The sequence below is a fragment of the Rhinoraja longicauda genome, chromosome 7, assembly GCF_053455715.1.
Source record: "Rhinoraja longicauda isolate Sanriku21f chromosome 7, sRhiLon1.1, whole genome shotgun sequence".
Classification (NCBI taxonomy): domain Eukaryota; kingdom Metazoa; phylum Chordata; class Chondrichthyes; order Rajiformes; family Arhynchobatidae; genus Rhinoraja; species Rhinoraja longicauda.
The window spans coordinates 41,626,648-41,641,805 of NC_135959.1; the positions used below are offsets into that span (position 1 = coordinate 41,626,648).

The 15,158-nt window shown below is 39.5% G+C and overlaps 1 protein-coding gene across 2 annotated transcripts in view; it reads right to left on the bottom strand.

Moving 5' to 3' along the window:
• Positions 1-16: 16 nt before the first annotated feature.
• LOC144595191 (protein furry homolog) overlaps positions 17-15,158 on the bottom strand; it is a 144,967-nt gene continuing 129,825 nt past the window's right edge. The window contains exons 56-62 of one of the 2 annotated variants that reach the window (XM_078402360.1): positions 12,146-12,295; positions 11,848-11,946; positions 10,087-10,170; positions 9,205-9,222; positions 6,326-6,436; positions 3,766-3,968; positions 17-1,523 (exon numbers count right to left, since the gene is read on the bottom strand). In XM_078402360.1, the coding sequence (XP_078258486.1) occupies positions 1,265-1,523; positions 3,766-3,968; positions 6,326-6,436; positions 9,205-9,222; positions 10,087-10,170; positions 11,848-11,946; positions 12,146-12,295 (924 nt within the window). In that variant the 3' untranslated portion in view covers positions 17-1,264. The remainder of the gene's footprint in view (positions 1,524-3,765; positions 3,969-6,325; positions 6,437-9,204; positions 9,223-10,086; positions 10,171-11,847; positions 11,947-12,145; positions 12,296-15,158) is intronic. The other variant, XM_078402361.1, reaches the window with a different exon arrangement.

A 15,158-nucleotide genomic window follows, 5' to 3' on the forward strand; every position in this document is an offset into this window, starting at 1 on the left:
AAAGATAAACACCCAATTTAAGAGCTTGCTTTTTTTTTACTGGAGGTTTCAACAGACCAGTTGAAGTGCAAGGGAAAGCATTAAATAAGAACTCACATTTCCACAAGGCATAATGCATAGTTATGACATTTAGCAGTTATATATATACAGTGCATGAATTTACAGAACAAAACAAACCTGAAATACTTCACAGTATGTGGAACATTATTTACAAGGCAAGTAAGATATATCAATGATTGTAAAGATGTTATTAAATGTGCAACAGATTTTGCATGCAAAAAAAATCATAGAGCTTCTGAACAAAGCTTTAGGAAATGAGGCATAATCTTAAAGTAACACCCCATCCACACCAATGACATGATAATTCTGAGCTGGCAGAACGCTGAACTACATGGGTTCAAGTTAGAAAGTTAAAGCATTGATTATTGGTTTTGAAAAGGTTACAATGCCATTTATATTTTACATATAAATGTGCATGCTAAAGCAGTTTAGCGGGCAATGGCTAACAAGGATACTATTTAAAGCAGCCTCTTACCTATTATTTATAAATAAATCCATAAAAGCTTCCATCTAGTAGAAAAAGCAGCCAATAATTAAATATTTCTCATCTGGATTGTTCATGGTTTTTTCATATACAGTACAAATCCTGTTGAATGGCTCAGTAAGGTACCTAACTTCATAGACTACGCAAGTGATATTTGTCCTCACAAAAATGTGCTTTGTAGCAGTGTGAACAATTTTTTAGCCAGAAAAAGGTTAAATCGCACAGGCTCTCAGCTTAACAAAACTGCTTCCTAGTACATTGCATACAGCTTCATTTTGCCTGCTATTAAGTCATATAATAAGCAAGTAGGCACAAACCACACAAAACAAGTTTACAATCTGAAACTGTTCTAGGGCAGTAGTATCAGTTGCTTATAATTTGAAGTAAATTTACATCTTTGTCAAAATAATTATTCGGGAAGAACAATTTCAGTGTTCTTTGGTGTTCTCAGTGTGAACTTGTAACCTTATCAGCTTAATCTAATTTACCCAATGTAGAAATAAATGTGTGCTTTGGAGAAAGCTATTTTAATATTCAACTGGGTATTTTATTTTACTTTTGGCCTTCTGGTATTTAGATCTTCCCGTTTAGGTTTAGTGGAACTGTGAAATGTTAGAACAGTCTGGCCAAGTTTTCCTAAGGTTGAAAAGTTTATGAAGGGTTTCAGAACAGCGTGGCAGCATTTCCAATCATAAGCAGAAGGGAGACAGGACATTTCTGTCAGAGACTAGTATTGGCAGCACTGGGGTTTGGGAGGTGGGTATTGATAACACGGTAACTTTGAGCCTTCCGAATCATATCCTGAATCTCTACATTCAGTTCCATCAACCTGGAGCCAATTTCTGATAGATCATGATTGGAGCCCAGAAGTGCAAACATGCCTGTTTGTCCCAGCGTCTGGTGTCTGAAGTAAATGTTAAGAAGAGTTTGGACTTCATCCTCCATATCACTGCCAAATATATCATTGGGCCATATGGTCCTGTAAAAAGCAAAAAAACAAGAGGGTTATGTTTAACAAATATTGATGTACAGGTCCACCACCAATTTTCTGGCACCCTTGGTTCCAGAGCCTTTCTGGATTATCTGTTTTGCTGGACCAACAGAGGTCACACCTTGAGAGGCCTTAGGTCGGCTATGGGAACGGATCTGCTGTCTCCAGCCAGGCTGCCGGAGATCCAGAGCCATAGCCACAGGGGGCAAATTTGACCCGCTGATCAGTGCAGAAGTTCCGATCAGGTAGAGATTGGCTGCCTCACCCAGCCTAGGCGCCACATTTTCAGGAGGATTATGCAAATTATGTTCCATTGGGGAGCAATATTCAATCATCAGCTCCACAGCAGAAAACTTTTATCTGCAGGTGCTGCCCCTGGAACACAAAGGCTGAACAGTGGCCAAGAGAGGGACAATGGTTCGTTGCCGATCTGCATCAAGGTGATGCTGGAGGCCCTGCAGCAGCTTGGGACTCGCCTGGATCGGGTGCTACTCCAGAAGAGGGAGCGCACGGACCAGATGTGATCCGCAGCGGCACGGAGCAGTGGAGCAATGGCGGAGGACGTCTACAGCTTTGCTTGGCCAGGCCGATGCTGCAATATCGCCTTTATGGCCAGCGGTACTTAAAGCAACTTGGACTTTGAAAATGGCGTCAAAACCTGCCAACTCTTGTATACGGTCTCAGTTGAGCATTTCTATACACTTTGTACTTAATCGGGGATTGTGCTTATGTATAGTAATACTTTACCGAAGTGTATGCAAAAAAAGAATTTCACTGTACTTCTGTACATGTGACAAAAAAAACATTGCATCATTATTTTTCAGTGTGATCTTCATGAAAAACATTTACAGAGCCAAAGTTTTGTAGTATCATTTGAAAATAACTTTAAAAGTTATTCTCTAATTCCTTTGTCCGTAAGTAAGCTTCATACTAAGGGACTCCTCTGTACTCTTGTTATCAGCTACTGCCAGTTTCCCAAGCCAGAAAAAAGCAAACAGACTATCTAAAATGAGTGCTACTGTTGGTGTCGCTGTCTGTGTCTTTACATGCAAAAGATCCAAACCAGCGTTACTGAAAGTTATTGACTTTTGACTCTAAGCAAACCTTGGATCATGTCATGGGAGTAGAATTAGGCCATTCGGCCCGTCGAGTTTACTCCGCCATTCAATCATGGCTGTTCTATCTTTCCCTTTCAACCTCATTCTCCTTTCTTCTCCCCATAACCTTGGACATTCTTACTAATCAAGAACCTGTTAATCTCTGCTTTAAAAACACTAATTGACTTGGCCTCTACAGCCGTCTGTGGCAATGAATTCCACAGATTCATCACCCTCTGGCTAAAGAAATTCCTCCTCAACTCCATTCTAAAGGTATGTCCTTTTATTCTGAGGTCGTACCCCCTGGTCCTAGACTCTCCCACTCGTGGAAACATCCTCTCCACTCTATCCAGGCCTAATTGATATCTAATCTCCCATCTTTTAACCAATTATGCATCTTTGGATCCATGACTGATGCCCACAGTCTGCCAGTTAAAAAAAGACTCCTGGAACAATATATCCAGTCCTCCCATTGATATCTAAGATGTACTAGTAGTGTGTACTGGATCACTCTGTGTTAAATCCAACTTGTGGGACTATAAAACTGGTAATTATTGTTCCCCTACTGCCACTTGACATGAAAATCACAAGTGTGTCAAACTCAACTAGTATTTTCAATGATTCAATGGTGCTTTATTGCACGTGTGCACTACATAGTGAAATTGTTTTTGCATAGAGCATATGTGCATGAGTCACAATAATTTGGCACCATTTGTTTTGTTTTTCCAAATGATTGTATTTTAATATTGTTGAAATCATCCTTCCTCCTCATCTTCGGCACAGTGGCACAGCAGCAGAGTTGCTGCCTCACAGCGCCAGAGACCCGGGTTCAGTCCTGACTACAGATGCTGCTTGTACAGAGTTTGCATGTTCTCCCTGTGACTGCGTGGGTTTTCTCTGGGTGCTCTGGTTTCCCCCCCACATTCCAAAGATGTGTAGGCTTGTATCTTAATTGGCTTCAGTAAATTGTTTCTAGTGTGTAGGGTGGAACTGTGTACGGGTAATCGCTGATTGGAGTGGACTCTGTGGACCGAAGAAGGGTCTGTTTCTACGCTGCGTGTCTAAACGTAAACTAAAAGAGAAAGTATTATCAAACATTACTGAAATTGTAAATAGTCCATGGAAAGTCTAACCTGTATTCCCTGACTTGGCGCAGTGCAGATTTAAGATTCCTTTTCTTCAGACACTCCAGCATACACTGCACGCCCTCTTCTGAGGAAGTTAACGTGGCACCATGAAAACGGGATTCACCCTTGAGAGGTTCAGCTGATATTTGGGCCGAGGCTTCCTTCAAGTTGTCTCTCAAATCATTCAGCTCCTTTGACATATTCAGTAGCTAGTGAACAAACACAAGAAACAAGAGAAACCAAATCAGCAGATCTTCACTTTGAATTTTTCTCCCACCACCAAATTCTAATATTACTGCGGCATTTCAGCATCACTGAAAAATAAATGGTTGTAAGTTTATTTACAACAAAGTTGCATAAAAATGCTGGCCAAGCAACCTCATGCTCTAATGTCATATGCCATGGAGCAGGAGCTGATCTTAAGCTTGTTTTTGGGGAAAGCACTGAGCAGAGGGAAAGGAAAGCCATCTCCAGATCACTTGTACACACTAGTTCCCTTCAAGCTCCAAACAAAATTGGGAAAGGGTGAAGGTTATGTTCTTCAGTTCTTTCTGCAGTCACAGCGTGGCCTAGCAAAACCAAATGCAGACAACAGAGACGTAAAGAACAAGCATTCTATTCTCTCTTCTAATTGATTTTAAGTAAATATAAATGTAATGCATTATTATTATTATTATTTTGATGTAGTGGCCAGATTAGTCACTTTAATACATTAAATTAAAACAATTCTGTATAAACTAATGCAATTATATCATTGAACTTTATTTAACAACATGTCATTTTGAGATTATCTTGTAAGTTGCAGAAAAGTAAATATCAATGGCCACACCAGTCTAATACAGGAGGACATTGCTATGTAGTGTCACACACTAATCATCAGGTTCAATTGGTAGAGTGACAACTGTATATAATAAGTGTGAATGCCTAAATGAGTTGCAGTGGATCTATTAAAAAAAACACATTAATGCTAAAATTATCATGGAGATTAAGAATTCTCCCCATATACGAGTTATGCTATCCATTGCATAAATGCCAGGTTTTACATACGTAGTTAGAGTGAATATTTATCTCTCTGCTTTTTTTTAGTTTAGAGATACAATGCGGAAACAGGCCCTTCGGCCCATCGAGTCCGCACTGACCAACGAACTCTGCACATTAACACTATCCTACACACATTAGGGACAATTTACATTTATACCAAGCCAATTAACCTACAAACCTGTACATCTTTGGAATGTGGGAGAAAACCGAAGATCTCAGCGAAAACCTATGCGGTCACAGGAGGAATGTACAAAGTCCATACAGACAGTACCTGTAGTCAAAATCGAACCTGGGTTTCCAGCACTGCAAGCACTGCAAGGCCGCAACTCTACCGCTGTGCCACCATGCTGCCCTTTTCTTTAAGAGTTTGACACAGATGATGGATGTGGGAAAGTTATGAAAGCTGGCTGCTGAAACAGCCAACTGAACCATCCTACTAACAACTAGTGAGCAGTCCTGAGCTACAATCTACCTCATTGGAGACCCTCAGACTATCTTTGATCGGACTTTACTGGACTTTATCTTTCATTAAACGTTATACAAGTTATTCCCTTTATCATGTATTTGTACACGGTGGATGGTTCGATCATAATCATGTATGGTCTTTCCGCTGACTGGTTAGCATGCAACAAAAGCTTTTCACTGTATCTCGGTACACGTGACAATAAACTAAACTCAGCTCAGATGTAGAGGCATTTACATCTGCAAAATCCCACCTGCCTGCATTTGGCCAATATCCCTTTAGACCTGTCCTATCCACGTATCTGTCTAAATGTTTCTTAAACGTTGCAACAGTACTTGCCTCAACTACTTCCTCTGGCAGCTCGTTCCATACACTCACCACCCGTTGTGTGAAAAAGTTACCCCTCAGGTTTCTATTAAATCTTTCCCGCTCACCTTAAACCTATGTCCTCTGGTTCTCGATTCTCCTACTCTGGGATAGAGACCCTGTGCGTCTACCCGATCTATCCCTCTCATGAATTTGTACACCTCTATAAGATCAAGTGGTTGTCTATTTTTAGGTTAGAGAAAAGAGAATTCATTTGTAAGGTGGTGATACTGCAATGCACTGGGGAAGTGGATTAAGCAGCAATATTTTGAGGTGCAAAAAGGATGAGATATCATGCCCCCCCAAAGTTGCCAGATAAATACAACTGGACAGATTCCAGGCTAAATGGAAGCTGTGCACAAAGCTGCAAGGGATAGATAAGATCAGGGAGCCATCACATGCTGTTCTTACACCCATTCAAGCAGATGGTTCAGGAGTAGCACTAGCATTGCCTGTGGAGCAGGTCCATTGGTCCAATCTGCGGGAGTTTTTTTTGGTGCAGACATGAAAAGAGGATAGAAAGAACAAAGGTAAAAGGAAAATATGATTTAGTTGGTTGGAACGACAAACAAATCACCACTGATACCAAAGTAACATGCTCCCACAAATGGCAACTACCAATTAAATGCTATTGATTTACATAACACATAACTCTAAAAGTTGCTACATCATTAATCCTAAAAGAGCTGATTTTACCTCTGGCATTGAACTGACGACATGGATCTGTCCAATTAGTTTGTAGTAGGACTGAAAGAGCAGAAGCAGCTGAAAGTGGAGCTTGTAGAGTCTTTGACACAATTCAAGTTGCTGTGAACAGTAAAGAAATCAGGCAGTTTAAGCAATGATGAATAATACCAGGAACAATATTCCTTTCCAGTTCTGTAAGCATTTAATCAGCAAACAAAAAGAAAATAATAAAATAGAGATTATGAAAAATCTAATGTACAAGATACAATTACATATTAATGCTAAAATACAATTCTGTCCATCACCTGGTACTTTCTCTTAAGATTAGCAATTCAAGTAATAACTTATTAAATACGAGTTGTGTCTTTTTAAATCAGTCTTCAATTCTTTATTACTAAGTACCAACTCTGAGGAATTTTCATTATCTACTCCAATCAATGTAGGGTTACAATCCATTGTAATTAATTATCAGTGTTCAGTTTGAAAATAATATTTAGCTTGTAGTCATAGTTTGCTATCAACATTAATTTTCAAAGCTTCAGCTACATCAAATACAGCCTAATTCTAATGTATGAAACAATATTTCCATATGGAATTAGATTGAAAATTGGATATCAACACGAGTAACTGTGAAATGAAGAAAAATGATTGTGAGAGATTGTTTTGGGGACTGGAGGAAAGAATGGATTGTCTTGGTGCTACGATCACTACTTAATAAATATTAATGATCTGGAGTTGGATGTAGATTGCATAATTTCCAAAGTTGCTGCTGATACAAAACTTGGAAGCATGATGAACTGGGAGTAGGACAGCAATAGGGACCTCTAATCAGGTTGGCAGAATGTGAGGCTAAACGGTAGCTGAGGAATGTGAAGTGTTACATTATGGTAGGAAGAATGAAAAGCAGTAATATAGACACAATTCTAACACTGTAGAAGAATAGAGCTGTCCCTGGTGATACGTAGGTTTATATGAGCACAGGATTTTGAAAATGACAGAACAACTGAAAAAGTGATTTAAAAAATAATTTGGGGGCAGCACAGTGGCGTAGTGATAGAGCTGCTGCCTTATAGCACTGGAGACCCAAGTTCATGGTTCGGAATGGCAAGTGGTTGATCATGTCTGTGCTGTGGCTGGGGGTAGTGGAGGTGGGGTATGCGATTGGAGCCTGTCCTATCACTCTGCTTTGGTTGTTTGAGGGTGCAGGAGGCATTGAGGGAGGTGGAGAAACATCAGAGGCCTGTGCCTTTTTAGAGTTAGTGGTTGACAGGGAGCCTCAGTAAAAACCAGTGGAAGGTAGAACAGTGGGTTGGTGCAGGGTCCATGAGGTCATTTGGTGTCGTGTGCTGGAGGGCCCAAGGATGAAATGATAGGATGTTAGTCCCAGTGTTGTGCTGCAATGGGTAAACTGGGTCATTCTGATAATGTACAATGAAGGCCACTCCAAGGATAACATAATCCAAATTCGATACAGTGCTCCAAAAGGAATGTTGCATGGTGGATGATATTATCCAGTGTTTCCATGAGATGGAAATTAAGTTTAGAATGGAAAACTGAATAACGCTGGGTGTGTCTGGTCAAACGGATGCGGAATGGTTGTTATATAATTTCTTCCCAGAAAAACAATTTTTAATTGCATAACATTGCAAAAAAACCATTGTACTTTAAAACTAAATTTTAGTGAAAGCAGAAAAGAAAGAAATATTAATTTAGGATTACAATATTTTATTGGTGTTTTAAACATGTGTGATTATACTTTGTGGATATCTTCAGGGGGTTAAATTTCATGATTATCTAATAGGAATACCAGGCATTTTACTGCACTATTAAATTCAATAAAAGTATTGCAACGATTATTTAAAAATATTTTCAGTATCTTTTTCCGAGCAGTTGAATCTTTGCGGTATAGATTATAACCAACATTTTAAGTTATAATTTCAAGATGAGAATTCTCAAGATGAGAATGACAGAATCCACATCCATACATTCTGCCAGGTTTTTTTAAATGGTCACATTCATGGAAGAAACCTTTGAAGAAAGCATAAATGTTGTTGAGAGTGTGACAGCATTTGGTGATGCCAGGGCATTATAGATAACCTTTGCAGAAATTCATCTTTTAACATTATGCTGAAATAAAATACAATTGGAATATGATTTTTCATTCTATGATCACTTGGTAATAAAAAAATAATTCTCTAGCTTAGGACATTTTCATAACCTAAATTGGAATAATATTTTGAGAACAGATATATATTTTTTCATAATTTGTTTAAAACTACCCAAGAAGTTTATGAATCTGAGAAATCCAAAATCAATCATAATAGGTAAAATGAGGCTCAGTTTTGCAGAAATTGTCTACATCAGGTATCATGTCCTTCGTATACATTAATGATGCATCAACATTTGTTTTTGATTCCTCTGAGCTGTCTTGTGTACAACAGAAGGTAGAAGCAAGGAACTGCAGATGCAGGTTTATATATAAAAAAACAAAGTACAGCAGGTCAGGCAGCATCTCTGGAGTCTGAAGAAGGGCTCCGACCTGAACATCATTTATTCATGTTCTCCAGAGATGCTGCCTGACCCGCTGAGTTACTCCAGCACTTTGTGTCTTTTTTTGTGTACAACAGATGCAGATTTGTTCAGTTCAGGTTTTCTAGTAAGATTTTGATTTTGAATACCATCATTCTCGCCTTCTATTGTAATGTTGATTTGATATGATTTGATAAATATTGTCACACCAACTAAAATTGTGCCTTGACTAAAATTACTATGAAGAAATCAAACTTGATAAAATGTGATGTAAAAGATGTCAATATACTTGAGATGTGTATATGTTAGTAAGCAGAATTTAATTATCAAATAGAAAGTAGTCAAGAACTGTAACTTACTGCAAGGGATTCCATTTGCTAAACAGCAAGCATGTCACAGGAGCAAAAAGCCAAGAAAACAGAGTGTAGAAGATCAGTGTACAACATGCATTAAAGTGCACAGTTCCATACAAGGCATTACCACAGATGTACTTATATTTGAAAGATTCAAGATTCAAACAGATGCTAATCCACTGACATCTTTTTAGTGCAAATATCTCTACGTACAGGCTAATGTGTAACTATTTTCATTTTACATCTGAATTAAATGTCAATTATGTTATGAACAAATGGTTAGTAATTCCTAGATTTTACAGTAGCTTATTCAGTAAATATATTATAGAAATAAGAAAACTGGAGGCTATAAATTACTTAATGATCATATTCTATGTTTTATATGCATTTTGATATTTTACAGACGTCAATACACACAGGACAATTGATTAAATGAACAGAAAATCACACAGAATGCATCTGCAATGTTCTGCAAAGGGGTAAATGTGTGCAAGGTCCTGCTGATGATGAGGGCATTGCATTTTTACTCTATTTTGTGAGCAATTCCTGGAGTTCACACCCAACAGCAAGCAGTGTGGGAGTGCCTTTACCAGAAGTGGTTCAAGTAGGCAATGTGCCAGTAATTTCCCAAGGGCAATCAGGATGGGCAATAGGATTGACCATGCTAATGAAGCCCAAACCCCAATAAATGAATAATAACTTTAATGGTCCTCAAGTTAATTAACATAGAATGATTATTCGTAGTCCTTTCAGTCTGTTGTAAAGTAATTATTTTGTTTGTTAAATCTGTAAGAAAATGCTGAAAGATTTCTGTTTTAAGTTTTAAATTCTAAATAATATCACTTTAAACATATCTTTATTAATTTGCAAAGGAGGTTTTAGTTTTACCTTTTCTTCTGCATCTCCAGGCTGGTTTGTGATGACCGCTTCTCCAATGCTTCCAGGAAACGATGCTTTACAGTTTGCAAGCCACTAATTTTAAAGAAAATGCAGTAGTATTTACTTGCTTCATAAAAACATAGGATCTTACATGAAATAGGCAGCTTGAAAAATTATACACTTGAGTTAGCAGAAACAATAATGGTGACCTGATGCTTGAAGCTAAAGACAAAGTGCCATAAGCTGTGAGCAAAAGGCAAAGTCCTTTTACGCAAGGTCTAGTATCATAGTGTTTGTATGATACTAGAATTCCCCTGCTGGAGAATTCCCCTGCTAGAGTGAAATATGGGGGTTTGAGGAGTTGTGGGAAATCATTATTTACTGCAATGACACAATGGCATTAAATAGCAATGACACAATGGCATTAAATAGCAATGACACAATGGGATTAAGAGGCTGTGCAGAGAAATTTAAACCTGATCACTGTTGGTGCTGACCATGAGAAATTTTGTTTTATGGCCTCAGAACACTCCTAGGTTCAGAGAGTGAGAGCCTTTGAATTTGGGGCCGTAAGGGACTCCATCACTCCCTGAACATTCCCAGGAGCCCATAAAGCTCACATACCCACTCCAGCTGGCAGGCTCCCCTCAAGGTAAAGGAGATGGAAGTTCATTCTCCTTGAGCAGAGTACATCATTGGCATCCAATACACAGTGGTGGGTTGGAAACTGCACCAATACAGCTTAGACTAGCAACTGAAATCTGGAATGAACAAATGCTGAGGAAATTTTGGTTGGCTGTGATCTTCACCTTACAGATGGAACAGCCCAGGACTACAAACATGTCCACCTAATATTGAATCCAACATTTAGAATCTCTCACTGCATAATCTATTATAATCATCTCGGTCAGCCTGAGTGTTTTTTTTTGGTTTCTACTGTATCAACAATGAATTATATATATTCACATTTTTATTTATGTTTATTTATTAAATTTAATGGATTATAAATTCCTCCAGTTACACGTGCTAAACATATGAAATAAAAGCACGCAGAACTCCCTTTCTGAATTTCAATTCTATATAATGATGCTAATACTCCAATTTGAGCATCCATTCTTGACATGAACCATATCATGTTTAGATAAAAGGTGGTGTTCTTGAGACTTAACAGATTGTACCGTTCCAATCGTAGAGCGAACTGGATAAGGATGTTTTAGAGGGATATATGCCAAACATGGGCAGGTCAGTTAGTTTATTTTATTGTCATGTGATACCGAGGTACAGTGAAAAGCTTTTGTTGCGTGCTAACTATGTAGCTAGGTAGGACTAGTGTAGATGGGGCACCTTGGGCCAAAGGGTCTGTTTTTCTACTGTATGACTCCATAACTCAATAATCTTTTCATACCAGTGGAACGATTTCCCGTTAAAGGAACCAATCATGCTGTCGAGTTCGGTATCTCAACTGAGCATGCCGCTGGTCATAGATACCGAACTCGCTTATTCCACTAAGGAACATTTCCATATTATGGTCAAATTTGGTGCAATTCTGTGTTACAAGTCTATTGGGGGACACATTGAGATCTACAAACTCCCTTCATATTTATTTTGTGCCACAAAGAACCAGATGTTAATGAACCCCATTTAATAAAGGAGATGGGAAATACAACACTACATTTATAATTATATTTCCAGCAAATAAACATGCCGTAGTTGTAAATTTTAGCTTGAGTTAAATATGCATTCTTTGATATATTCTTAAAAGCAACAAACCAATTGGGCAGCTTCTTTCTTGTTGTTGTACGTATCCAAATATTCCTGTAGTTCCAAGACATTGAATTTCAGCCTTTCGAGAAGCCCACAAGAAATCAGCTGTAGAAGTTGACAACAATAAAAATTACAATGAATAAATTGTTAATAGATATGAAAAGCATACATAGATCGTGGAATTAATTTCTGCTTATTGAAATTTAAAGAAGCAAAGGAGTCAGCAGAGTTAAGAACTTAAATAAATCTTAAATAATAAGGAAGTAATAATTCAATGAAAAAGTGTTAGTCAGTGGATACTCACCGTTTCAGCATCTAGGAAAATTGTGGGACAATCTGAACAAGAGGTGAGCACCTCTGAAGAACTCATAAATTTTGATCCTATTCCTCTCAGACTGTCCCCAAGGAAACTTGCTGCATCCCAGGTTAGGGAACAAAACTTTTTCTGAATGCACTGAAAAATAATTCACGGCATTTATTTACTCATATGTATATTTTCAATTTCTAGTTCTATCAATAAATTATTATCAATTGATTTTTCACCCTAAACTGATGCTTGGAGTTGAAGGATGTAGGCGAGGTACAAAACAAGTTCTTTGCATTCGCATTCACCACAGAGATGGACATGGAGGACAGTCAGATCAATGTGGGGTATACTAATATTAGGGGCGGCACTGTGGCGCAGCGGTAGAGTTGCTGCCTTACAGGGCCTGTGACCCGGGTTTGATCCTGACTATGGGTGTTGTCTGTGCGGAATTTGTACGTTCTCCCTGTCACTGTGTGGGTTTCCTCTGGGTGCTCCGGTTTCTTCCCACACTCCAAAGATGTGCAGGTTTGTAGGTTAATTGACTGGGTAAATGTAAAAATTGTCCCTAGTGTGTGTAGGATAGTGTTAATGTGCGGGGTTCGCTGGGCGGCGCGGACTTGGTGGGCCGAAAAGGCCTGTTTCCGCGCTGTATCTGAAATATGAAAATATGAAAATAAATCATTGTTTTCTGTAAATTGCACCTAGTGTGTGGGATAGACCTAGTGTACAGATGATCACTGGTCGGCTTGGACATGGTTGTCCGAAGTGCCTGTGTCCATGCTGTATCTCTAAACCAAATGAATATGCTAAGGCAGTTTGAGACCAAAAAGGTCAGTAGCCACTGGCGAGATCGGAGTACTGGAGAGTACTGGAAAGTACCCAATGCTGTTCCTTTGTTTAAGAAGCGAGGAAATTATAGACTGGTGAGCCTCACATCAGAAGCTAGGGGAGAAGATTCTTAGGGATAGAAACGATTAACATGATAAGGGGACTCGAGGTAAAAGAGCCATTAGGATGCAGTGATCACAATATGATAAATTTTACTCTGCAAATTGAGAGGGAGAAGGGAAAATCGGAAGTGTCAGTATTACAGTATAGCAAAGGGCATTACAGAGGCATGAGGCAGGAGCTGGCCAGAATCGACTGGAAGGAGGCCCTAGCAGGGAAGACGGTGGAACAGCAATGGCAGAAGTTGCAGGATCAATTTATCCTGGGAATAATGCAGAAGTTGCAGGATCAATTTATCCCAAAGAGGACAGCATTAAAAAAAAAAAGATGAAGTACAACAAAGCAAAGAAGAGTGGGAAGCCAGAGGATTGGGACTCTTTTAAAGAGCAACAGAAGATGACTAAGAAGGCAATACAGGGAGAAAAGATGAGGTACGAGGGTAAACTAGCCAATAATATAAAGGAGGATAGTAAAAGCTTTTTTAGGTATGTAAAGAGGGAAAAAATAGTCAAGGCAAATGTGGGTCCCTTGAAGACAGAAGCGGGGGAATTTATTATGGGGAACAAGGAAATGGCAGACGAGTTGAACCGGTACTTTGGATCTGTCTTCACTAAGGAAGATACAAGCAATCTCCCAGATGTCCTAGTGGCCAGAGATCCTAGGGTGACGGAGGAACTGAAGGAAATCCATATTAGGCAGGAAATGGTGTTGGGTAGACTGATGGGACTGAAGGCTGATAAATCCCCAGGGCTTGATGGTCTGCATCCCAGAGTACTTAAGGAGGTGGCGCTAGAAATTGTGGACGCATTGGTGATCATTTTCTAATGTTCTATAGATTCAGGATCAGTTCCTGTGGATTGGAGGGTAGCTAATGTCCCACTTTTTAAGAAAGGAGGGAGAGAGAAAACGGGAAATTATAGACCAGTTAGTCTGACATCAGTGGTGGGGAAGATGCTGGAGTCAATTATAAAAGACGAAATTGCGGCGCATTTGGATAGTAGTAACAGGATTGTTCCGAGTCAGCATGGATTTACGAAGGGGAAATCATGCTTGACTAATCTTCTGGAATTCTTTGAGGATGTAACTAGGAAAATTGACAGGGGAGAGCCAGTGGATGTGGTGTACCTTGACTTTCAGAAAGCCTTTGACAAGGTTCCACGTAGGAGATTAGTGGGCAAAATTAGAGCACATGGTATTGGAGGTAGGGTACTGACATGGATAGAAAATTGGTTGACAGACAGAAAGCAAAGAGTGGGGATAAATGGGTCCCTTTCAGAATGGCAGGCAGTAACTAGTGGGGTACCGCAAGGCTCGGTGCTGGGACCGCAGCTATTTACAATATACATTAATGACTTGGATGAAGGGATTAAAAGTACCATTAGCAAATTTGCAGATGATACAAAGCTGGGTGGTAGTGTGAACTGTGAGGAAGATGCTATGAGGTTGCAGGGTGACTTGGACAGGTTGTGTGAGTGGGCGGATGCATGGCAGATGCAGTTTAATGTGTGAGGTTATCCACTTTGGTGGTAAGAATAGGAAGGCAGAGTATTATCTGAATGGTGTCAAGTTAGGAACAGGGGACGTACAACGAGATCTGGGTGTCCTAATGCATCAGTCACTGAAAGGAAGCATGCAGGTACAGCAGGCAGTGAAGAAAGCCAATGGAATGCTCGCCTTCATAACAAGAGGAGTTGAGTATAGGAGCAACGAGGTACTTCTGCTGTTGTACAGGGCCCTAGTGAGACCGCACCTGGAGTACTGTGTGCAGTTTTGGTCTCCAAATTTGAGGAAGGATATTCCTGCTATTGAGGGCGTGCAGCGTAGGTTTACTAGGTTAATTCCCGGAATGGCGGGACTGTCAAATGTTGAAAGACTGGAGCGACTAGGCTTGTATTCACTGGAATTTAGAAGGATGAGAGGAGATCTTATCGAAACGTACAAGATTATTAAGGGGTTGGACACGTTAGAGGCAGGAAACATGTTCCCAATGTTGGGGGTGTCCAGAACAAGGGGCCACAGTTTAAGAATAAGGGGTAGGCCATTTAGAACTGAGATGAGGATA